The sequence below is a fragment of the Haliaeetus leucocephalus genome, unplaced genomic scaffold (assembly GCF_000737465.1).
Source record: "Haliaeetus leucocephalus isolate CR32 unplaced genomic scaffold, Haliaeetus_leucocephalus-4.0 Scaffold587, whole genome shotgun sequence".
Classification (NCBI taxonomy): domain Eukaryota; kingdom Metazoa; phylum Chordata; class Aves; order Accipitriformes; family Accipitridae; genus Haliaeetus; species Haliaeetus leucocephalus.
In genome coordinates, this window is record NW_010973023.1 from 5,577,096 (window position 1) to 5,602,654 (window position 25,559).

A 25,559-nucleotide genomic window follows, 5' to 3' on the forward strand; every position below is an offset into this window, starting at 1 on the left:
CCCGCCATCTTGGGTATGCGTGTGTGGTAGACACCCCCCCCTCCCGCCACCACCACTGCCATAGAAGTCGATAAGCTGAAATTGCACTATTCTGTCAGGAGTGAGCCTGAACTTCAGTTGCAGCCGGCTGTTATTATTTTTTTACCTTTTTTTCGCAGTGATCCTATGAATTCCAAGATGAGACAGAAACCGAAAGCGGAGAAATCATCAGGATCTTTGCAGGTATAGCCTTTAAAGTCTTAAAACTAGAATATGGGAGCCGATAAGGGACAGAAAATAGAAGATGAAATTTATCAAGAGTATCTCAAGCGCAGCATTTGCTTTGTTGCGAGGCTTGCACCGAGTTCTCTAGGAAATGGTCCCTCTGACACAAGTTTTACATCCACTGACGGAATATAAAGGGATCTGTTGCAATGTGCTTCCACCTGGCTTATGTCCTGTTGGCTTGAGTAACCTCCTGGCAGGCAGCGTGGCTTGGGAACAACCTGTCCCGCTTGGGCATATGTGCTTATGACTACTTTTTTTTCTTACTGCTCAGCAAGTCTGTTTTACTTTGACGCTGAGCTTGCTGTCTTTCCATGTGACACTTTTGTTTTTATGTGCTGGCTACCTGCCTTAGTTTGATTACTGAATCAGTCTGGCTACTAAGGGGTTGTAGAGTAGGTTCTATAGCCTGCCCTTTATAGGGATGAACTTACTAAGAGTTAAATCTGTCTTAACTTGAGCATGGTTTAACTGAAGTATTCATGTAGGCAGTTCTGTTTCTACAGTCACCCCCATGAACCATAGTTGCCTTGGAATTGGTGGGAATTTGTAAAGGAGTTAAGTTTTTAGGAGGTGACTGGTAAGAAGTTACTACAGTTTATACCTATTCCAGTCTTGTTACAAGACTTTTGTTAAACCATTTAATGTAGGCCCTAACCGGAATTGTACAAATACCATATAAAATAGAGGTTAGTAGCCCTTTATCCTGAGGCATAGAGTGATTGTGATGAAAATTTCTGGTATTAATGAAAATTGCCAATTGATAAGTCTGACTTATATACATGGTAATCTTGTCCTATAGTGGCTCTAGGGTATAAATTCCTCAGTGTGGCTTTTTGCACTTTCAGTGGGTTAACTCGAGTATTAGTCAATAATTTCTTGGCAGAGTGTACTTAACTCTAACCTTTAAAAGCAGCAAGCAGTGTCTGACACACAGAGTGATTCTTGTTCCCACAGTAGTTAGTGTTTGTCCTTTAGTTCAACAGTAGGATAATTGGTGGCAGAAACTACCGTGGGAAGGCGAACTCTGGTCATGTGAAGTACAGTGTGAATCGGTAACTTTCTCACGCTGGTGTGGCATTGTATTCTGGCTATTCTTGCTTGGTTGTCTGCCACTGTTTGCTATCCCATGGTGGCAGTGTAACCAACCCAATCAGAAAGGTTTAATGCAGTAAATGGGTACTTATGCATGACAGGAAAGGTGATAAACATACTGTTTATACAAAACAATAGCCTGTCTGGATCGAAGCAAGAAAGCTTTAGATCCATTTTAATGGATAATTGAAGCAACACATCTATTTAAATGAGCACCACTTGAGGGTGTGTTCACAGGTAACAAAAACCAGGTACTGCCTGAAGTGGTGTGTGTAATTTTTTTACCATATGACCTTGCAATTGCAGTCACTTTTGTCTCTGTCCACCAAAATCTAATACTGCTGTTGTCAAAAATATAACTTTGAGAGCTTCAGCTAAAGTTTACATGCGTCACTGTGCTATAACTGGCCTTGAAATCTAGTCAGAATATTTCTGCTGTAAGACCTGTTCAGGTTCCTTTATGAAGGGTATAAGAGTTTTCTAAGAGGGACTGAACATAACTTCATGTGACTAAGATCCATCCCTGCTACAAATAACTAGATCCCGTTCTTTACACAAGCCTTAACATAGTCTAAAGTATCATCTTTTGTCTTGAGAAGATGAACCATGGGTTACCTTAATGGAAGCATGACAAATTCCTAAGTTTCAGTTCATATGGAGAAGATTGGCAATCATCTGAAGCCATATTTGTGTTTTCAGAAGTACCTCACAGACACCAGATGCAGTGCTGCCCCAAGACGGACTCTTAAAATGATTCAGCCTTCAGCAACAGGTTGCCTGGTTGGCAGACATAATGAGGTATGAATTAAAAGATAACCTGTAGATGTGTAATTATTTCTACTCGTAGTGAAATGCTTTTGAGCTTTTAACTGAAAACTAATATATTTGAAAAAAACATAACCTGCTAACAGATGTGTGACATAACTTAAGCTTACTATTGTTTTAGTAATAAACAATATTAAAAACTAGGGATTTCTGAGTACTTCAGGAAAATGAGATTTTTCTTTTGTTAAACCTATGGGTATCAAGGAAGATGTCTGCAACCTAGAACTATACTGTGAAGAAAGCGGAGCTTATAAAGACTTATTTGCAGTCATGAGTGAGCAGAGTTACAAGTATGTATTTTTAAAAAAGCTGAAATGTTGCTCTGAAGTTAAACCTGCTTCTGTTTTATGCAGAAGAAATCTTCAGTCAAAAGGAAACTCTGGAATAACAAGGTCACCTCAAAGGCTTGTAAAGCTGAGGTGTCTGTGGACAAGGAGCAAGAAAATGGGAATACGAATGATGTCATTCAAGCTGTAGATCTCATGATAAAAGGTATATGGTAATTCCTGAAGTGTGTTCTTGCACTTAAAATGCTATGCTGGCATTGGAACATAACTTGAAACATGGTTCCTTTGTCAGTTAGATAAGGGCTTTGTGGGGTTTTTTAATGCTTAGCAGGAATTAATGATACTTATCCTCTATAGTATAGTAAATACAGTATAGATATCTAATGTTTAAGAATGAGTTTATCCTAACCAGTAGCTGAGAACCACTGTGTGCAAGCAGTGTTAAGAAGTCCTGTAGTTTGTTACTTTGCCTTGGCTATGAGCTTTTGAGTGACTAATAATTAAGTTGAAATGAAGCCCTGTTTTGGCATAGTGTGCTGTGTGTGCAGTTTCTCAGAACCATTAAGCCCAATATGGACAGTGACTTGGGAGTAAGACTTCTGTCTTCCACAAAGTACACATTAAGACTGACATTTGCAAATGTGACCATCTTGCAAAGCCTGCTGCCATGCTTGAGGCAACTTCTTGACTCTACCTGTATAGCCATTAATACAGTGTAGGAACTCTGTTTTCTGTAAGCTTATGTCTCTAGTTGTAAGTTTAGAACTAATCTCTGGGAAAACTCTATATAGGGTGAGTTCTTATCACAGTTTATAGAACACTTGTATACAAAAGTTGGCTGTCTTAAGGTGATCTTAAGAATCCAGTCTTAGCACAGACTTACTGTAGCTTCTTACTTCAGGAAGTCCTTCATCTCAGTATTGGAAAGAAGTGGCTGAAGAAAGGAGGAAGGCTCTTTATGAAGTGCTTCAAGAAAATGAAAAGGTAGCTAGTGAAAGATAACTAGCTTCTTTAACACTGGCTGTTGTCTTCCTGTTTTAACATTTTGTTATTTGAACTCAGTTGCACAAAGAAATTGAACAGAAAGATGGTGAAATTGCCCGCCTAAAAGAAGAAAATGAAGAGCTAATGTCCCTTGCTGAACATGTGCATTATATGACCAGCATGATTGAGGTACTTAAAGGAATTTTCAGTTAATGTTGTAGAATGAAAAAGTGAGAAACCAGCAAAGGTATTTTTAATGAATCATGACTTCTGTTTTGTGTGCTTACACAAGTCTTGAAACAAGTCAGACAGTAATTTAATTTTCTGTGGGATTGCTCTAATCCAGGGGCATAAATTCCCTTCCAGGGGATGAGTTTTTCCACCTTGGAACCCACAGGAATAATGAGGAAGTACTAAGAGTGATGTTTTCTGAGGGGGAGATTCAACCTGTTGCCTTGACAGAACAGGCTTTGCATGTTAGATATTGTGACAAGGGAAGGAAGTGTTAATTTTCACTTTTCTGAGATGACGTGAAGTGTTTGTACTGGCTGTGTCCTTTGAGGAACTAAACTTGAAACAGGGACACTAAGCAGAACAGTGAGAGGGAGAAAGGAGCACCTATGCTCTTTAAAGTCAAGGTTTCACTGAGGAATTGCCAGTTTCATGGCCCAAAAGGGGCTAATGCACAAAGTCTGTAGGGTTCATAAACTTGTAAATTTCAAAACAGCTTCCTCTGATAATCCCTTGGGGACAGGTAGTTGTGTCACTGGTTCCATGACTCTTCTACTGGGAATGGATTGTCTGTAACAGTTTCTGAAGCTGTGATAAATATATAGCCATGGAACCTTGATACTAAAATTATCAGCTAGGTTGTTTTGTAGGGATTGAGCTCTCAACTGGAATATGAAGCTGTGTGCCTGCTAAATATCTTGATTCTCTGATTAGACTGGGGAGGTGGAAACAAAATGGAAGATTATAGCAAGCAACTTGGTTAATCAAGAAGTAAACTTGATCAAGTTAATTTTCAGTTAGTGCAATTATTTAGAACAGTCTTGAGAGATCCACTAATTTGCTACACTTGAATTTTTTTTTGTGTTCAGGGGGTGTTCTTTTTAATGATAAGCCCACAGGCAGAAAATAAATGACTTAAGGACTTAAAGAACTAGTGTAGTTGGAAACCTCTCTGCAGTTCCTCAGCAGTTGAGTTCACTTATTAGTTGTAAGCTGCTTACTTCTGAGGCTTTAATGAGCCTTAAGTGATATATCAAACAACCAGAAGCCTCAAAAGTAGCCTTTTACAGTCCTGTTTTTCTTTAGATCAGGTTAGGTGAGGAACGTTTAGTTTGATCATCAAGTGCTAGGAACTGCTGCATCTTCTTGACTTAACGTAGCTTCATTATATCTGACTAAATATTATGAACCTAACCTGTTGTATAGTGATTTTTCTAAAATTAAACCTATATAGTACTACAGTAATATTTAACTTGGGAGCTGTTTCCCATGTTTTAGGTTGCCTAAGATAAAACCTGTCCTGAAGAACCTAAGGAAGACTTAACAGTCAACAAAGCAGGTGTGGTCTGTGAGTTAGAGGTAGCAATTTGAGTTGAACTCAAGTGTCTAAGATTTTTGTGACTGAGGAGTGTTTTAATTATATCAACAACCTCTAAATGAAGATAACTAGTTTGCTTAATTCAATATGCACAATCTTATTTCACTGGCTAATTAAGTAGAAAAAGTATTAAGTTCATTGTCTTCTGTTTCTTTCTAGAGGCTAACTGGGCAAGCACCTGTTGATCTTGAGACACTGAAGAGTCTGGCTCTAGAGGAATCCAAACAAGAAAATGAAGAGCTTAACTGTGGAGATGATGCAGACAGCACTCCTGAAGAAGGGCCATCACAAGTATCATGCGGCTTAAGGGAGAGTATATTGGATCTTGCTTCAAAGGAAGCAAGTGACTTGCAACTGGAATGACAACCTTTAAATAGGCTTATGTATGTGGCTTTTAATTGCAGACTTCCTCTTGAAAGGATATACTAAAACTTCTCAGGTATAGGAACTTTTGTGGAAGCATTACAGATGTTGGTTTTTAACTGGAATTATGTAGCGGTGGGAGTATCTGGATACTGCGTAGAAAACTTACTACAGGCTGCTCTTAGTTGCTTGTATAAAATGCAAATACTGTGTATTTCAAACAGTTGTGTAAATATCTTATCAGTTGGTCTGACATGATATATGCAAATTGATAAATAAATCTTTGCCTTACCAAAATAGCCTCTTGTTTTGAGTGGGGAATGGCTAGTTCTAGATTTAAGTCAATTGTGACTACTGTAGATGGAAGCTTTCAAATTTTGTAGGGAGTGCCTGGGCAGTTTTTAACTCCTTACGTTTCCAGAATTCTGGAGAATGGAGTGCGTTTGGTGGATAGGGGAGGCAAAACTTGTGTGCTGTTGGTGACGTTCAGAAAGTCAAGAATGGGTAATGAAAGTCAGGGTTGTGATTTTTGTTTTGTTTTTGTAATAATTGCCTCTGTCTTTTAAAAGAGCTTTTTCCAAGATGTATAGATGAGAGCTTGTGTAAGTAGAAAGTATTAGACAGTCTATTTTAGAAATACATTTATTGGCCTATAAAGAAAAGGTGGTGTGTTCTTGCTCGTGATTGCAGCTGTACTGAAAATTAGATTGAGATAAAGCAACCTACACTGCACAGCTACTCTGAAAGGAAACTCAAGGTCTGTTTTCAAAATACTGCTCTGATATTTACCAAGAGATGAGGCACCTTTTTACCAAGACAGTGATATTCTGAAGGGTTTACAGAAATAAAAAGAACTCTTTTTTTTTTTTAAAAACTTTGAGCACCTTATCTGACATCCATATGGTGGGGGGGGAAATGCTTGCTGTTGAAAGTGACTGAGGTAGAAGGGGAGCATACATTGAATACAGGTTTTCCAGACCTGAGTGAACTCAGCAGTTGTTCTGTATCAAAGTCTTCCAAGTATAGGCTTTAAAAGATGGTGGCCATTGCAGTATCTTGTGAAGAGCTTAAAGCTGAGCGGCTTTCACGAGGGGGAGATAATTGGAGGGATTCTGGTTTATGGATCTGTCAGGCTTTGCCAAAACAGGTGCTTCAGGCTGTGTGTGAATAAATCTGTGGAGCCATCAGATTGGCACCTTTAGATTCCTTCCATTTTATTGTCTCCCTGTGGGTGTCACTTAATAGATGTTTCACAACTGAAATCAGTTGTGAATGTCCCAACTGTTGTAGGAAGTAATGGTCCTTCTGGCTTCCATTTCGCCTTGAATCTGGTAAGCAGAAGGTGAGGCATCACATTTTCCTGGGAACTTTGTAAATAAAAGATTATACCTTCTAATTTGTGCTCTAGAGGGTGCTTAGACATAATCCTTTCCATCACAGTGCAGAAATGGTGATAAAGGTGTGTCCTTTAATTTGTACTGATGATGTGTTTGAGAAAACAAAAACAACTGGATGCTGGATAACTGCTCTGTAGAGTAACCTTTGTTTTCTGATCAAAAGAAATAGATAATACTGTCAAGTGACTTAAACCTCTCCTCCTATCTCAGATTCTGAGCAATTTTCACATCAAAGTAGTTCTTCAACAATAGAAAATAAGGAAACACATAAAATTTAACTTGTTACAATAGTCTTTATGCAGTGCAGTTTAGTTTATTCATATTAACAGTCATTATTGAGGTGGCTTTATTTTTAAACATCAGGAATATTTTGCATTTGCAGAAACTGTAGAAGGGAAGAAAGCACTGTTGCATAGTTAGCTGGCCAGGCAGACCAATCCAACTGAGACAGCAAGTGCAACTTTTCCACCATTTTACCTCCTGCTCTGTGAACTGCTATAATACAGGTGCTGCTGTTAGAACAAAGAACTGCCAGAAAGCAACACATCCAGAATTTGCATACATTATCTGCATCTGGCTCTTCCTTATTTTCATCAAGATGGTAAAGAAGAATGCTTATTTGATTTAAATCTTGTGCTTTTTCTTGATTGATTTTATTTAAATAACAGACAAGACAGTCCCTTGAGTAGCTGGATCCTTACTTCTGTTGAAATGGGTTGTGTATAAAATAAATCATGCAAGTTCTTCACATAGGCTGATGGATGTATTGCAGCATTTGGCCCACCTGTAATAGAAGAACTTTTTATATCATAAAGACGTGCTACTTAGTAATATGTACACTTGCACGTAAAGTCTTCAAACCAAGGCTACCATGGTTTTATTAACTTTTAATTCATTAGCATAGAGGATAGTTTGCTGTATAAACTGGGAAAAAACATGCTGCAGGAGAAGACCAGGCATGAGAGCTGAATTGTGGCATAGGAATAAAACCCATATACATGCTCTCTCTGTCATGGATGTACTGGACCTTGATCAAGCAATCTCCCTATGCCTACTATATCAGAAATATTAATGTATGAAAGTAATGTCAGAAGTTTTATGATGCTGGATTAATCGCTGCTTAAAAGTAATCTAAAAGGATCAAGTTTCATTCATTGTTCTGAAAATTCCTGACTTTTTTAAAACATGCATGCAGTAGAACTATATAGTAAATCTAGGAACTTTGTATGCATGTGTGAAAGGTTTGTCAAATGTGCAGAAATTATACAGAGATTTGTGTAATTAGTTCTCTTACAACCATCTGACCTTTTATTTTTGTTTAAGTATATAGGGAAGCTCTCATTTACCACTGACACATAGCTATGTAACAGCTGAAAATCACCAAAGACAAATTTCATATCCAGCTAAATTACAGAGAACATTCTGTCTAGCAGAATAAAACTACCAGTTCTGGAAGCTAACTGCAGAATGTGATTCTTTCCAAGAAGTCATAAATGCTTTTGTGCACCAACTTGACCAGCATGCTGACTCCTTTTCATTGCAGAAGCTATGGCCATAATCTCATCTTTCACTGAAGTATCCTAAGGCTGCTCAGAAGTGGGATGCATCTACTGTGTCCTAGCAGTTCTCCCATAAAATGCGTGTGTCCTAACAGGACAGAATTTCAGATATGTAAGACTGAAGTGTGGGGAGACAGGCCATTTGCAGGTGTCAGATGTTTCAAGAAGGAACAGCTGTGCAGGGACTAGGAAAGGCAGGCAAACTGTGGGGCGGCTGGATGGTTTGTGTGAGGAAGAGCTTCTGATTGGTTTAGCAAAAATAACAATTTTAGTGTAAACACCCATTGTATTTAAGACAATGTGTGGAGAAGTGAATTAGACCATAATAACTACTTGGCTAGGCAACTGAAACTCGCTTGGTGTTTGGCATTGCATCGCTTACGTGAGGCAGCTGATGTTGCAGCCTGTGCATAAGTAATGAAGTTGGTCATTGATTTTTGCAAGGAAGCATGATGCATATCCATTTACTTTTCCTTAAGGGCCATGTGAGGTTGTTTTCAGGACTGTATTTGAGATTTTGGGCAGAAGGTTTGCAAATCTGCCAAGACAGTGTGTTTCCAGTGCTCTGTTGTTCTTGAGACTGAATTGCAATGTTAACGTTTTCTTCAGCAGAAAATGTTTATCGTGTATTGTTAGTCTCTCTTTCCATTCTTGTAACTACACAAAGTAGTTCAGCAAATGATAGTGGTGTTCTGAGGAACTTGAATTTGCTGCTGCTTTGTCGATCTGCCAAAAACCGCCTGTAATGAAACGTGGACGGCCGTGTTGAAGGTGAAACCCTTGGGTATGACGATACCTCTGCCGTACCCCCAGGGGCACCGCAGCCATTTGAAGGGAGGTGCCGTGGATCCTGTCATCAGGATAATTACATTGCAAATCAGCAAAGCAGGGTTCCGTACTTGAGATACAGAGTCTGGCAGTCGTATTGACTCCTAATTTTGAATGCTTAAAGTCAGCAATAATCTGTATATATCAGACTGCAGCATAGGGTAAAGCTATAGTAGATACCTTCTCTGAAGGTATACTGGGTAGAGGAGGAGTCTTACTGGTAGCAGTGTGAAGGCACTACAGGTTTATAGCTACTGAGCAGAACGCAGAGAGACAATAGCATGGCAGTGGTAGTGAAAACTACCATAGCTCATGAAAAGCCTAAGGTAAGAATAAGCCACCAACAAAACCACCAGGCAAACCCCTTTCCCGAGTACGCTTTTCCTGGCAAGCTCCCTATTTCTTCAGTCTGCACTGCTGCTGAGTTATTTTGGTACAGGAACTTTTTCCTAACGTACTTTTCTGCTGCGGCCCACACCTTGAAATTTGCTTGAGTCAATGACCTGCTGCAGCCCTAAGAAAGAAGTTTTGTAATTACTGCCTGCTGGTTCCTTCTCTGCTAGTCGGTAAGCATCTGTCTTGCTACATTCACCTCTGTGCGTCTGTTTTTTCCTACTACACAAAGGAGAGCTCTTGCATTAACGTGGTAGGAAAGGGCAGCATTGTCAGCTCTGCGAGCATAAAAATGCATAAGTTACGAGACAAATACATAGTTTGTTCCTTTTAATTTGCCTTCTCGTTTTGGAAGCTTTAAGGTTTGTTACCCTGAGGGCAGAAACTCATGGGACTTTGCTTGGTTTTGTTCTTAAATTGAGTGTGGGGGTTTTTTTCATATGTTGTCATGAATCATGTTAGAATGTGATTCTTTGTTTTACTTAGTTTTCTAAAACAGTATAAATGCTTAAAGTGAAATTTAGCCTCTATACGTCTATATGCCTGGTTCAAGCTTGTCAGTCTCGGATACCACAACAGGTACTAAATTTGGTCTAACCGTTCCCACTAAATTCCCATGAATTTCCTCATTGACTTTGTTGAGAGCAGGATTTGCTCCTATCTGGTTCATATGAGCTGGATACGTGGTTTTTAATGGTCATAATGGTGTGGCAGATCAGCTGTAGGTTAATAAACTTCTCAAAGGGTGGATTTAAAACTACAATAAGATGAAAGTAAGTAGATATAAGCTCCATTTGGCATGGTACCTGTACATGTGAGCAGCCCTGTGCTCTCCGCAGCTTTGACTCTCCGCTCCACAGGCAGTTCTGTGCTCCCCAGGTCTGCGCCCTAAGCCTGAATATTTGCAAGAGGAAAAGGAGCATCTTCTGTCTGAGACGAGTCTGTCTTCACAAAAGGGAAGACGTAATCAGCGGGAGTTTGGTAACAGTCCTGGAGCCTCTTCAGCATATTTTCTGCTAGTCCTTGTGGAGCCTTTCTTGGTAAGTATCTTGAATGATACGCAAAGCTGGTTTGCTCTGAACTTAAACTAGGAGTAGCTAGAAACGTAAGGCACTAGTGCCTGCTTGAAAGTAAACTTATTTCACTCGTTCCTAAGCAGCAGCTCAGAAAGAAGCACCTGCAACCCGATGACATCATAGCTTTTGCTTTAACAAAGTTGTGTTGCACACAGTGATACGCAAACTCCAAGCAAGCTTTTGACAGTATGTATTACACGTAGGAGCTTTTGACAGATATGGGAACAATAAGAATATTCTCATCCGCTTTTTAAATAGCGTATGCCTCTTGCCGATTGATGCTCTGGGACGGGAGCAAGGGCCTGCACACGCACATTGAAGCAACCAGAGAAGGAACACTGAGAGTGCACAGTCCTCCCCTTGCTTCCAAAATAGCATTTTAGTTTAAAACTGGCTTTTTAAAAATGTGCTTTGGTTCACCTCACAGAGGTGCAACTAAGAGTAGTCGTTTTCACTATAGTTTCATCCTTTCTTTACTTTTCCTACTTTTGTGGTTTGTGTGTTTATTTCAATTACTAAAATAGTTTGCCACTTATCCCCCCTTAGCTAGCGGAAAGATGAAAATGCAGGAGTTGTGCATATTAAAACACAAGTTAGTATTGCACCATTTCTCCCCCTGCACAAGAAGTTGCAGTTTTCTGTCCACCCTCAGGCAGTAGTCCTTGCTACGTGTATTGTTCACTTGCTCTAATTTAGATATTTTTGTAAAATGTTCTTCTAAGTCTTAACAAAGTTTATGTGATATGAAATTATTTCTACGCTGTCAGAAATCTAGCAGATGACTTCATTAATTTAGCTAAACTGTTTTGAGACTGTCATAAAGTCTTGTCCTGGTGACCAGGCTTGAAAAGACAAATATTCCCTAGAAGCCTTTTCCCTTAATATGATTTAACAACTCCCTACCATTTTGCCTGAAATCCAGCTGCAAGTAGGTGGCTTTTACTGAGCCACCTATGGTACTGGGAGCTGACTCGCATGATGTTTGAAGGTTGTATGAGCCTCACAGTGGAGAGGCTGCTGATAGAAAGAGTGACTATACATATGGACTGATGTGCTTAGTAATTAAAAAATAATCTTTATTATAACTTAAATGTGATAGGAAATATGGTGAGTACAAATGCCACAAAACTAAAAGCAAAAAAAAAAAATTAAAAAAAAAAAGCAGAAGTCAGTACAAAAGGACACCTTGGAAGAATTCAGCTGATGGGATAGGCGTGGTATAAAAACCCTAACATGGTTATTTCACCTTCTGCAAAAAGAGTCTATATCCCTCAGTAAACAAGCATTTTGAACTGTACAAAATGTACTTTTAATTAAAGGAAGAATATATATATTTATAAATATACAGATATGTACATTTTTGTAACATTCACAGTAAAAAACCCAAAACAAAATGACCCCTGCCTGCCAATGTTTGGCGCACAAGGCTTCCTTTTGATGTGAATTGTTTGCAATCTTTTCTATGTAGTCTATGCAAATTTGGATACTTTAATTGACATCTAAATAGCATTTCATGCATAATGAACACAGTACAGGAACACTCTTCTGTTAAATTCTATTCACCTCTTCTGTTAACTTAAGGCTCGTAATCAACAGTTTGAAGCACTTGCTGTCTTTCATCCTTGCAGTGAGGGGGGGGGAGGAAATGCATTCACTTCACCCTCTGTTTATTACTGCCTCCGAGGTCCACTTCAGTTTGTTCTAGTTCTTTATATTGAAATCATTCTATAGAAGCTATGATCCACTAATGAGAGTGTATGAAATCTAATTCTGCCTGCAACTTAGGGGACCAAATGGCTTTGGGGACTCGTGCAATTAGCTGTATTCACTCCTTCTTCTCGGAATAAATAAATGCACTTTACCTTTTCATTTAGTTTTCAGAAGCCTACGTGATTGTTTGATCCCCCTCACAAATCTCTGGATTCATGATGGCTTGTTGCTGGAGGGCAAGAGAAAGGAAATAAAAGACCAGCGGAGGCATTTAGAATGAGTCACCAAAGTGACACCTCCCAGGGTTTACATCATGCTGTTTCTGGAGGCAAAACTTGAAGAAACTTGCTCTGTATTTTATTACTGAGACAAAATTGAGAAAGCCGAGTGGTGTTCTCTGCCGCTGGAGCGTTGCTGGGGACACTGCATGGCAGCAGACACTTAGCCTGGGGCTGAAGAGAAAGCTTCTTTGCAGTCCTGCTCAGGTGGCCTCCTACTTGTCCTTGTTAGATACACTATCGCATGTCTCAAGCTTTCACAACTTCAAGGAAGTAAATGTAATACGCAGTAAAATATATGAAGATGCCAAATTCTAAAAACTCACAGAAGTTTGCTGAGGCTGAATAACTGCAATTACATTATTTGTTACGAATCAGTCAAGAAAGTATTGTTCCTCAACATCCAACTGCTCCATCATAAGCTGCAAAGAAGAGCCAATAGGAACCCTGAAGCTGGATTTTAGATTTTGCTTTTCCTTAAGAAGTCTGTAAATTGCTACATTTTGGGACAATCTCATAGAATTCTTCCAAGTCTTCCTTCTGCTCCCCACACTGAAGCGCAGCTCCATCCTACTTTAATGCCTGTTAAATGTAGGCAGGTTCTTTTCCACCTAAAAAGCTGTGGCAGCTTCAGTTCCACGGCGGCTTCCAGCTTTAACAAATTCCCGGGGAAATTTGTCCAGCTGTTCGTATGCCAGTCTCCCATCTTCACCTGAATGCAAAATGTTAAAGCATAATAATGTATTATATCATTGCCCTACAACATTTAAAATACTGGATTCTCTGCTGTTAGAAAGTACTGATCTGCCAGTATCTTCTTCCCCTTCTTAAAATTTATCTTGTTGAAGGCAACTTCAGAAATTACTTGGAAAAATGTAAGCATGCTCTGAATATTCAAATTATTTTTTTTTTAATTTTCTCATGTAATTTGCTGGTTCTACCTAGAGCAAAACAGAAGCAGACATGGCTTGTATGATTAGATGACAGTATCTGTACACTTGTCTTACTAAATGACCTATGGTGCTTATCAAGGTCTCAGCTGCAGCTGGGATATACTTGAGACAGATGATGTTTATCCACTTCTACTTTGGACAATATAAAGTTTACTCACTTCTCACTCCTGGTGCTTTAAAGAAGTGAGTCTAGCCACATCTTTACTTATATACCGCTGAAAAAGAGAAAGCAGTGTATTTGCTAAATTTAACTATTTGTGTGTCTCAAACCTTTTCCTCTTAGGTACTGTCATCTATATGTACCTGCAGATAGCATTGAGCCTAGTGTGTTGAATTGACCATTAGGAACCAAACTGGTCACTGTATGTCATCGAGAAGAACGCCAGTACAATCTCCCAGAGTTTGTAAAAGTGTCCCCGGGCTAGTTGTTTTATAACCTGAGCAATAACACGTCCAGCAGCAGAGTGAATTCCTGCTGAACTGGTGAATGAAGAAGTGTATGTTTGAAGAGTTTGCATAATTAAAATCACAGATGGACACACGCCCATGGAGCAGAAATTCATGCCTAGCCTAAAGGCCAGAAAAATGCAATTTTTCTGTGCCACTGAAGTACTGGTGACCTGAAACCGTGCAGCCACACTTGCAGTCACACGCTGCTACAGAGCTAGATTACAGGTTAATGAACAGGGTATCTGTTGTCTCAAGGACAAATGAGGGTCAATGCAAGGTGCCTGAGGTACTGTGTGAAGGAGGACTTGCAGGCTAAGATCTGTCCAAATAAGCATATAGAGATAATTTAGATTAAACAAACACTTGGCAGTGCTAATGGCACTTGAGGGTGTGATAATGGCACTCCAGGAGTGATAGGAGGGGATCCCCAAGAGAAGGGTGTATGAGACGCAGCAGGCAGCGTGCTGGTCCTCACACCTTAAATGCTGCTTGGTTTTCAAATTCGTTATGAATTATTTCTGTTTGTCAACTTCTCCTTTGCTATTTTTCCTTTTCTACTTCCCCCTCCAGACTCACACAATTCAATTTATCTTTGGCTCATTTTCATGATTTTCAAACTGAATGATTTTTAAGAATATATATTTTCTAACCTGTTTGAGTCTCTAGGTAAAGTTTTGTGTCAATTTAGAGTCTTACGTTTGTATAACTCAGGTGTCTTACATGCTGCTCTGTTAGAAAATGAACTACTGCTCTAAAACAGGCAACTCACCAAGGGAGAGCAGGGTTTCGGACGCCACTTTTCTGATCTCTTCGTTGTCAGACTGGCAGAGCGTGACCAGCATTTTAATACTCTCAGTAGCCTGCGAAGCGCGAAAAGAACCGCATTAGCACTGCGCACTGCGCTGTGGTTTTATTTCACAACCTTGTGTGGAAGTAGTCACTAGCCTCTATGTTGCCCTTCCTACTCCAAGGGAAGGGCCTTGGTGGAGACATGAGGAACAGGGTTTCCCTGAGAGGGAGCATCTAGGAGAAGGCATATTTTCTGCTGTTGGTGTGGACTCTTTCTAAATTTCCTACTCTATGCCCTACATGCATAAATCTGGCTGACCAGCTATGTGTGCCCCTTCTGACTGTAGGCTGGGTGATGGGCCATGGGACAAGGCCGTAAAAGTGCCAAGGCACAGGTACGGCAGGGAGACGAACGGGAGACAGGCGTCAAGGGAATGAGTTCCACACTGAGCACGTCAAACCTGGTCGGTCTGAGAAGGCTGTTCTCGCCAGCCTAACTGTCTCTACAGGGGCACGTTGGCTGGCCAGCCCAGTCACTTCACCGCAGGCTCCTCACCAACACCTGCAGTCACCAACATTTCCACATTTTTGCCTTGCCTCTGCTATTTTGGGAAGAAAGCAACGAATCATCCTGTTCTCTGCTACAAAAATGTCAAGCCTTTGGGGAGAGCAGCTGTCATAATGCCTCTGGCAGGCTATTTAATACGACAAGAAGAGAGGCGAGTGAAAGGAAGGGCAGGTACAGCCCTGGTGCGACACATGGAAGAGGCACTGAGCCACAGAGTCAGTATTTGTACGAACCCTGTTCACCTGAGGGGCACAGGTCGGGTGTACGATGCTGTGCATGAGGGCTTAGCTACCAGAGCCATTAGATCTCACCACCCCATCTTCAACGTGGTCACCTGTGCTTGACTCGGGGCAAGTCTGTGCTGGGTGCATACTGGTGACTGCAGCTCGAATGCTTGTGAGTGATGGGGCCACAGCCACACAGAGCTTGCTGCGACCTGTGAAACCTCTCATGAGATTCACAGTGGGACCTTGTGCAGCCAACGTGGTTTGATGTGGATGAGACTGCCATTGGATTAGCTCATCCACAGTCACCTATCCATTGTAGCATTCCCATCTCTGAAATAATATCTTCCAGAAAGGCTTTAGCTTTTTATTTGAAGATCCCAAATGAGGACACTTCCCCTCAGTAGGTTTTTTTTCCCCAGCTATTGCCATTCTCACTATTTAAGATGCATCGGAGCCACACTGCTCAAGTTAAATGTGTCTAGCTCCAGTTCTACCGCTGTCTGGCTTTTCCTGAGAGATCAAAAACCCCACTGTGCCCTGCATGCAGCAGAGGTGTAAAGCCCCTCTCCGTTGCCTCTCAGGGATGCCTGCTAGCATCTCGTTTAAGGGAAAACAGATTTTCATATTTAAACTGTTGGATTATGTATTGGATGGTATCGGTTCTGGCTGGGATGAAGTTACATTTTAGAGCTGTCTTCTCCAGGGGACAGTTTTGAGGGAGAAATAGTCAGCCCGCGGTGGTTCTGTCTCACAGAAGACATTTTTTTGGCCCCAACGTTCCGCATCAGTCGGGCTTGGGTGGCTGCTGTTTCCCATGGCTCTATACAGCCAAAACAAAAGTGCATTTTTCCTTCCTGTCATGAGAGGGAGTGCAGAAATGGTACCAGATGCTAGCTGAAGCTGTACTGCCCAGATGTACCAGTTATTTGTCATAAAATGAGCTGTGGCCTGTCTCTCCCTTTCTCTTCTACTGCTGCAACCTACAGGCATTACAGCCAATTTTATCCTGAGAAAGGATGTCTTTTTGCCCTCTCAGTCAGCACTCTTGGATGAATTTTTTTTTCCTCTGTGATGTGGAAGTAAGCCCCCTAAAGTCAATATGAGAGGGAGGAAAAGATGACATGCCAAAGATAAACTTTGTCATCGTCACAGAGCCCAGCTGTTTTTGCAGTGAAGCTTCTAAACCGTTCCCAAACAGCACGGTATCTGTAAAAGGATGCAGTGCAGCAAGGCAAAACAAAACCACTACTGCTGCTGCTATTGCAGTTTCTATTTTGTTGTTTGTACCTATCAGATGTCCTTTCTTTAGAGCAAAACCAAGTACCACAGTGAATTCCTTGTCTCTTACCTTGAGGTATCTTAGAGCCAAGCAAGCTGCTTTCTGCAGCTGGAGGTTGGGCTGGGTTAGTGCTTCACAGTAATAAATCAAGGCCTGAAAACAGATAAAGAAGAGTAGCGATGATGGTCTCTCTAATGTAGGGATAGTAATGAACAGACTGGAATGGACCCCAGGGGGACTGCAAATTACTATTGCAAGGTTAGCAAGAGCTGCTAAACCAGTTTATTGCTTGGCCCTAGAAATTAGTAGTTACTCCTGAGCAAACAAAACCAGTGTGAGCAGCAAACCTCAGGGGCAGTCGGCTGCGCCATGAGCTCATCTGCAGCATAAGGCTGCATCATGTCCTTGCACAAGGCACCTTGTGGTCCTTCCTGCAGGCAGTGAACCAGGTATGGGCTACACACGCCTGTTCCAGGAGAGGGTTGTATTTTCCCTGAGATGCTGCCAAAAATGGAAGATGAAGTGGGAGGGCAAGCAAAGAGGGGGCTGGATCGACAGAGAAGAGCAGCAGAGTGAGCTCCTTTTTCTCCTCCCTCCGCCTTCCTTCCACCACTCCTCCTCTTCCAACTGCCTTTTCTTTCACTCTGTCCTGACAGGGAACAAGAAGAATAGTAGAGAAAGGTCTGCCATGAAAGGGTAGAAGCCAATCCCTAATTTCTTCTTATTCCTCTTCTCCCTTCTCTTTCATTTCTGTGTTTAATCTGGCCCTGCTTGTTGCCTTTGGTATCTGTGATAGACTCAAATCTTAGATCTCACAGCTGAGCTGTGTTTGCCCAAGGCAGTCCATCCCCCCCCAGAAATGGTGGGAGGTCCCACAGATGGCAGTCTCCTTTGGGACAAAACCCCCAAAATCGGAGCCCTATGTCTTTGCATGTTGATGATGCTGGGGACTGTTGCCTTGAAGCCTCGGACTGAAGCCAAGTCTGAGGCAGGCCAGCAGAAATGCTGAAGTGTGGAAGATAGCTGGAGAGCACAGCACTCAGTAAGGATTTGCAGAGTTTTGGTTAGTACCTGTTTAGTGTAATGACAGGTAGAAGCAGACTGGCATAACAACAGAAACAGAGCTGCATATCTGCAGAAAAATTAGACAGGAAATCCCTCCGGATCAGTTTAAATCAAGCTTGGAGCAATTATTTTATGCACATAGACATTTGAGACACACAGGCAGAAAAAATGTCATGATGATACAGGTCCCTTATGCGATAGGTGATTTTCTGCCACTTACCTTCTCCCTGAAGTGCCTGTTTTCTGCGGTAGCTGTCAGAAGTGATGCCACAGTCTCACTGACTTCATTTTTATTTTCATTGAGAAGTAAAGCCAAAGCTCTCAAAACCTCTTGCTGTGGTGGAAGGTTATTGGAGTTTATTTTGGCCACGTTTTGCTGCAGTTTTCCATCTTTCACTGACTGCAGCACCTGAACCACAGAGGCTACAAGTGCAAGAGAAAGATCCTTGTTACTTATGTTATCCTCTCAATATTTCAGATTGCTCCTTTCCCCACTAGCAATCCTCAATTCATATGTACACACAAAGGACATGAAAAAATCCCCATCTGTGCAATTGTAGCACTGCAGTGTGTCTGCATGGGGAATTGTCTGGGCTTTAAGCTGGGCCAGTTTCTCAGACGTTCTTCCAAAGGAGGAGATGAGTAGATGGGCTAAGTGGGACACTGCAGCACTTACACCTACCCAGAGCTAAGGGCCTACCTGTCAAATCTTCACTTTCTGCTGGAAGATGTAAATCCTCCCCGTACCAAGTGAAACCCAATATCCCTGTCAGTGCATTGACTTCCAGAGCATCTTTATGAGAGCTTTTCCTAGGCAGACTGATGTCCGCTACCAAGAGCCAGGGCTAATGTGTTTCAGAGGTAGACTGAAATGCTTTTTGCCTTCCAGGTTTTTGAGCAAAAGCTCCCCAGTATGTCCAAATAAAAACGAAAACTGGGCAAGGTTCCTGAGACTCCCTCTCAAATAGAGAAGAAAATTTGGCTTGCCAGGGATTGCAGTCTAGCATGCTCTGTGGAGCGTCTGCTTCCGCCTTTTGCTCTTGGTGGCAGAGCCTGCCAAACACTGACGTGCTGTGATCCCTTGGCTCCTGAGAATTGCTCAGCACTTCAGAAGGTCTCTCCATAAAGGATGGTGAAAGACTGGAACATCATCCAAGCTTTGGGCACAGAAAACTTCCCAGACCTTGGGCCCAGCCCACCACCATCAGCCATTTCCTAAAAACTAACTCTTTTTTCCCATTCGAATATGGAAATAGAAATGACTGAGGGTGTATCTGCATCAGCTCCTTTCCCTTGATATCTATAACTGTTCAGGTGCATTCAGACTTAGTATCCAAGGCACTTTTTTGTCTCCTTTCCCCCTTTCTTTTGTAAAATCAGCCTCAGGGCTGAATGTTTGGTGCTGAGCTCAGAGGTACACAGATGTACTCCCCTGTTAGCCACTAGAATTTATATACCCTACCTTCTTTTGCGAGCTGCAGCAAATAGCTTCCAAGGTCATTAACACTGTGGCTGGCAAAATAGTTGTAATACTGAAAGACGGTAATGATCTCGGAGGACATGCTGGAGTACAGGACAGGCTCCGTCCGGTCCAAAATCTGAGACACCAGGATCCTGAAGACTGCAGGCAGCCATGGACAAAGGGACACGTTAGTGAGAGCAAAAGCTGCGGGCAAAATGCCACAGTCCACTTCCAAGCCAGAAAGAAAGAACCATACCTGCAAAGCCAGATACTTCCCAACGTTTCCAACCTCAACTGTGGTTAGGTTAGAACGTAGACAGACCTTCTCCCTGTCTAGCTCTCATCACCAGAGGGTATCTTTGTACGGATGAACCCCTGCCAGTTTACAGATGGCTAGTGCAGCTTCCTATCTGATCAATACAGCGTCCTTTCTACCCAGATGATATCCTGAAGCAAGTCACCCTACATCCCCATTCTAGCCCAGGGAGAGCTAGTCAATGTGGTACATCTCACTCCAAGTAGGAACCTATATTCAGATAGTCTCACTTGGATGCATATTAATTCCAACCCAGTGAACTGTAATGGGGTATGGACATTATACAGACACATAAAATTAAGTGAGAGGATTCCTACTCCACTGAATCACTTACAAACCTGTATTTGGGAATAGACTTATTTTCCTATTAGCTCATAAGCCTTAAAACAGTATTTTCTCTTCTGCTGACCTCACCTTTTTTTTCTATTCTCATCTGATTATTTTGGGCCAAAACTGTTTCAAGAGTTGTAGCGTTAGTTTTCAAATGAGATCTTGGAGCCATGGCCAAACAGACCTCCAAGGAGTTGGAAAACAAAGCAATGAAGGTTGAGTAAAGCCCAGTACACAGCTGTTCTCCATTTTGATGACCAACACAATTTTTTTGCAGCAGTTGGTACCTGTTTCTGCAAGTCCTGGACACTCCTCATTCACAGTGGTGGCAAAATTGATATCCAACTGCTTCATCATCTTGTCTGCAGATGTGTGATACACTCCTGAAGGGCCAGTACACTTCATCCAGAAAGCCAGCAGTGACAGCTTCTTGTGGAACTCTGGAATTGCTGGTGGAGAAGAAAAAATGAACGATGAAACAAAGCCATGCTGGAAGCGTCGACTTCCAGAAGAAAAAAGATGGTAAGAGTGGAGGAAATCTTACCCCAGCCCATTGATGGACAATTACTGTTTGGTGGGTCACCCCATGCCAGTACCTTCACAGAGCATGGTCATGTGCTCACCCCAAGTTTGTAACCTGTTTTTTCCATTTCCCATGGTAGGATGTGAGAAAATTTGCTCCTGATCCAGTTCTGGGCACTGATGTCTCATCCTTTTAAATACCATGAAATAGTAGGGGAATACTGCAAATGGTCTGTACAAGACTGGTCCCTGTCCTAGCACTGCTCTGTGGCCTTGGGTAAGTCAGTCACTCAATTTTGCCTCAGTTTTCTGATAAACAAAGTAAATACACCATGTTGTATTTACCTATCCTGCCAGAGTGCTCACAAGGGTGAGTAACTACCTGTTTGTCAAAGTCTTCCAATGTATTAAAATAGATGCAACAACAAGAAAAATAACTAAATAATTCTCCGTAGAGATGACTAAAAATAAAATGGATTAAATGTTCAAGGGGTTGTATTATGCCTCTGATAGTGTAAGGCAGATCCTGCCTTTCCTCAGGAAAGAGAGGTGGAGGAAGAATTTGGCTCTTCAGAGGTGGCAGCATCCCCACCCCACCGCAGCAATGACCTCCGTGCATCTTCTGCACATCAAGCAGGATAAGGATAAGTCCCTTCTCTTCTCACCTGCTTATTTCTGGATACCAGCGCTGAAGACAGAATAAGGCCCCTGACCAGTTCTGGTGACTGCTACATCTGCTGGTAACTGTGATTTGACCTTTTTACAGTGGCCTCTCCTGCAGTGATGGTGAGCTCTGCACAGCGATTATTTCACCAGGCACGCATGCCCAAACAAACCCTTTTCAGAAGGAAACCCCCTAACCTGTCTCTTACCATCAGTAAGGGAAGTGATGTTTCCCACATTCTCAGTGCTGATCTCTGCGATATTCTCCATCACGAGGATCTGCCTGGACAGCTTATCCAGGAGGTCTCTTGCCACAAATGGTGTTTTACTGGAGAACACAATTTGCTGGTGAAGACAGATGGGAAGGGAGGAAAAGGAGTCATTGAACCAAAAGAACCTTAGAAGAAAACAAAAACCTCTAAAACACCTGGCACCTGAAGAAATACAGTGGCAAATTCATTGCCGGGAACAATGGGATCTCCTTAACTTCAAAAGTTTTTTGTCTCTGGGATATTTTATGGTCCTGGTTGATAGGCATTGTTGCTTATATCTTTAACAGCTACATCCAGATATAGGCACTTGAGTATCCAAGCAGCCATTTGCATAAGTAATTTCTGATTTATACACTCTGCAAAGCTAAAGGAATCCATCATCATAAGCCTTAGAAGAATAGCCAGAAAAGAATATTAGTCTGACTTTTGCATAACATAGGCTGTGGACTTTCAGGCCATACCTGCCTGGAGGCAGACCACAGGTCGCTTTTTCTCCACTCCCTTTCCGCTCTCATCAACTACCCAGGTGCCTTTATTAATTTGGTGCTTTCTTCTTGCTAATACTCCCTGCTGCTGACACCTACATTTTCTTCAGCAGTCCGTGTAAATATTGTTCATATCAAATCTGCTCAGTGTGTGGACATAGTTCAAGCTTGCCTCCCCCAACTGCATATATACTGTGTACTCTTGTACAAAGAAAAAAAAAAAGCTTTTTTTTTTTTTTTTGGCTTTTAAAAGCCAAAACCCTCCCTTTTTCTCATACTTGTGGGTCAGCAGAGTGTCCAGCTCAGCACTAAGGGTGCCGGAATAGGATCACTCTGCATTGCTTCAGTGGGCCTTTGGGAAAATAAAGCAAATTATATATAAGGTGGAAGAATCAAATACCTGCAAAAAGAGGAAGCTACAGTACGTTTTGATTCATCAGGAAACCCCTGATGCCCTTTCTTGCTAAAAAGTGGCTTGCTGGAGGTTTAAAATCACATTGGCTGTGGTTAGGGTCTGAAAAAAAAACGCTAAAAGGTTGTGCTAGTTAGTTGTGAGCACGAACAGACCATTCTGATGTCCCAAGGGGCCTGTCATGCGTATGTCGCAGCCAATCTCTCCAGCTCACACGCAGAAATTAATTTCTGCTCTTGAACATCGCAGCCTCGTCTGGGGCTCGGTTAAACAGTGGGGCCATGGGCTTCTGTTTTACCTCAGAAGACATGGGCTGCCTTAACCGGGGACCGATCTCATTGACGACCTCCCGGCAAAGCCGGCGGACATCTGTAACCCAGAGCAGGGGCTGCCCCGCGGCCTGCTGCGCTGCGGCCCCTCAGCCTCCCTGGGATGCAAAATGCCTCGTAGTTTTGCATGTCAGCTCTGCTCCGAGACAGGCCGGGACGGAAACGACGGAGGCCATTTCCAGCGTCACCTTGGTCACCCCAAGATGGCGGCTGTCCCGGCCCTGCGCTCCCACAAGCAGCGCTGACCTCGCCAGCCTGCTCGTACCCCGCGCTGCGTGCCCACCAGCGCCCGCGGGGAAGATTATTTTTTTTAAAATACGTGCCCTAAACGAGCTGGGCCCCAGTACCTGAATGAGCTGCGTGCAATACTGCAGGTGCTTAACTATGGTTATATCGAGGCTGTCGTTCCCTGTGGTCAGGGGCAGGGGGCTGCCGGCCACGCTGGTGCCCACACCCGTGTCCTCGGTGAGAGCTTCGCTCAGGTGGCCTCTGGCTTCTGGGTGCTCCGTCCTGTAACTGGGGAGGGATGAGGGAGGTGAGCTATGGGGGGGGTGACGACCGCTGCCGCCGCAGACACACACACACGCACGCTCACGCAGGGCGACGAGCAACGAGCACGGCAGGAGAGCGGAAAAAGCGGCCAGAAACCTGGCGATGAACACATCATATCCCAAAGGAGCAGCGCTGCCCCGGCCGGGCGCGCAAGGGCTGGACCCACCGAGGGGACAGCTCGCTGCCCGCTGACCAACTGGTTTGCCACGAGCGACCCAAACGCCCTCAACGGCAAGCCTTTTCAACCAGCGGCTACCGTATTCATAGCTTGGCGGTGACAGTTTTCTCCCGTCTCTTGGTGAAAATCGTCTCCCCCATCGCTCTGGATTAAGCACCGTCCCAATTTGTGCCATCCCAAGCACCGAGCTGCTAACAACAGCTCTGTGCTTTCCGTGTCCTCCTGCTGCCAAATCTCATGCTCATTGCAGAAGGAAAGGAAAACCACTGCTGCAGTAAGAGACATGATGTTTTCATACGCTGTTTTAGGCACGACGTGTACAGCTTACTTTGTTTCTGTAAGAGCGTAAAGCTAGTCTCACTGTGATTTAAATCGTTATTATTTCCAACATTGCTATGTTGCACCAATGGTCCTGCCTGTCTTTAAATGCAAAGCCCGAGGTCAGTCCCCAGGTTGCAAGTGTATTTATTTGGCTGCAAGTTCAGAAGTTTCAACACTTGCAACCTTCACACTGAGTCACACGCACATCTAAAAATGGAAGCGGGAATCTACACTGTCTCACTGTCTGGGCATGAGCCAGAGGGGAAAAAAAGAAATTTTAACTTCTACTTTAACTTAAATGATTTTAGTTGCTTTCAAAGTTAGCTTATAACTAACTTAAATTTTTGCTGCTAACGTTAAATTTATGCTGAAGTTCCTGGTTAAAGCCAGATCTTTAAATCAACACAGACTGAACTGAGCTCAGAATGCCAGTTTAGCAAGCAAGCAACATGATTTTCCAAGTTTTTCTTCCCACCAAGTCTTATTCCGGAAAGAGGATATGCAGTGAGATGATGGGAACTGCATGGGGTTGCTTGTTTGCATTCAAAATCGTTCTAAACAGGCCACGATAATCTGCAAGAAGTATAGCTCCCTGGTTGGAAAACGTAGGGTACAAGGGAACTGTGTTCTTTTCTTTTTTTCCGGCTCTAGTGCCGCTTACATGCCTGCTGGGCATCGTGTCAGCTCCGAGGATGCAAACATGCTTTCAGGATTGAATGAAACACAGCATCTTAAGGTCACACGACAATGGCAGACCACAGCACAAACACCACAGCTTTTTTTTTTCTTGCTTTTTTTTTTGCATTTTTTTTTTCTCAGAAAGACCAAAAGTGATGAAAGAAGGGCAGGTAACACGCAGGGCCATGAACAGAGTACCAGTCATCACTCTTACATTCCAAAGGAAACCTACACCATGCTGCTTAAATCTGGCCCTGTGTTACTGTTACTGACAAGCTTAATCCACTGCAAAGACTCATTCGGCTAGAGAGAAAAGACAAAGGGAGGGGGGGAAAAACCACAGAGGAATTAGTAATTACATCCAAGGAAAGCCAGGTCCAAACCTATGTCAAGGAAGAGGCTCTGCCAGTATTGATGTCAGCTTAATTTAATTTACCCTTCTCCTTTGGAGGACAGATTGCGTATATTTGAACAGGGAAAAAAAAGTGATCCTGGAAGCTAAAGATTTTGTACGCAGCAGCCACGGGGAACCCTCTGACCCTATACACTCATCGAGGATTAGTCAGTCTTCCTTGAATAATGTGTGCACCAGGATCCCCTGTTAGCGACAAAGAGCTAGGGTGTCAGTTTGGCGTAAGCACAGCTGGCAGTTACTACAAACTTACCTATTCTTCTCAATCTCAGTATCTGAAAATACTGAGTCTGCACCTCCTCCACCATTACAAACCTCCACACCACCACCATCCTCATCATCAAAGTCAGAGGTGTTCAGGAAATCAAAGCTTTCTAAAGCACTTTCAACTGTTAGACTTAAACTGGAGGACCTGCTTCGGCTTACTGCTGGCTTGCACTGCAAAGGCAGAACGAACCAATGAAAACCCCAGATATTAGCTACTACTGAAAGAAAAGAAAAAAAAGGATAAAGCTTAAAACTTTCAAATTCTTCATTTTATTTTTAAAACTTCATTTTATTGGGTGTTTCATTTCAAACCTTCATATTCATAGCATATACAAGCAAAGCCTGAGAAGTGGAAAACCCC

General features: G+C 42.5%; 2 protein-coding genes across 2 annotated transcripts in view; one reads left to right on the plus strand and one right to left on the minus strand.

Annotated features, from left to right (window-relative positions):
* Positions 1-5,581, plus strand: part of GMNN (geminin, DNA replication inhibitor) — a 20,297-nt gene extending 14,716 nt beyond the window's left edge. The window contains exons 2-7 of the mRNA XM_010577948.1: positions 159-222; positions 2,059-2,157; positions 2,538-2,676; positions 3,373-3,455; positions 3,534-3,644; positions 5,224-5,581. Of these exons, the coding sequence (XP_010576250.1) occupies positions 166-222; positions 2,059-2,157; positions 2,538-2,676; positions 3,373-3,455; positions 3,534-3,644; positions 5,224-5,427 (693 nt within the window). The 5' untranslated portion in view covers positions 159-165 and the 3' untranslated portion in view covers positions 5,428-5,581. The remainder of the gene's footprint in view (positions 1-158; positions 223-2,058; positions 2,158-2,537; positions 2,677-3,372; positions 3,456-3,533; positions 3,645-5,223) is intronic.
* A 6,151-nt stretch (positions 5,582-11,732) lies between these two features.
* FAM65B (family with sequence similarity 65, member B) overlaps positions 11,733-25,559 on the minus strand; it is a 68,857-nt gene continuing 55,030 nt past the window's right edge. The window contains exons 14-22 of the mRNA XM_010577949.1: positions 25,185-25,369; positions 23,138-23,306; positions 21,502-21,637; positions 20,395-20,556; positions 19,462-19,620; positions 18,220-18,422; positions 17,004-17,087; positions 14,841-14,931; positions 11,733-13,380 (exon numbers count right to left, since the gene is read on the minus strand). Coding sequence (XP_010576251.1) covers positions 13,280-13,380; positions 14,841-14,931; positions 17,004-17,087; positions 18,220-18,422; positions 19,462-19,620; positions 20,395-20,556; positions 21,502-21,637; positions 23,138-23,306; positions 25,185-25,369 — 1,290 coding nt within the window. The 3' untranslated portion in view covers positions 11,733-13,279. The remainder of the gene's footprint in view (positions 13,381-14,840; positions 14,932-17,003; positions 17,088-18,219; positions 18,423-19,461; positions 19,621-20,394; positions 20,557-21,501; positions 21,638-23,137; positions 23,307-25,184; positions 25,370-25,559) is intronic.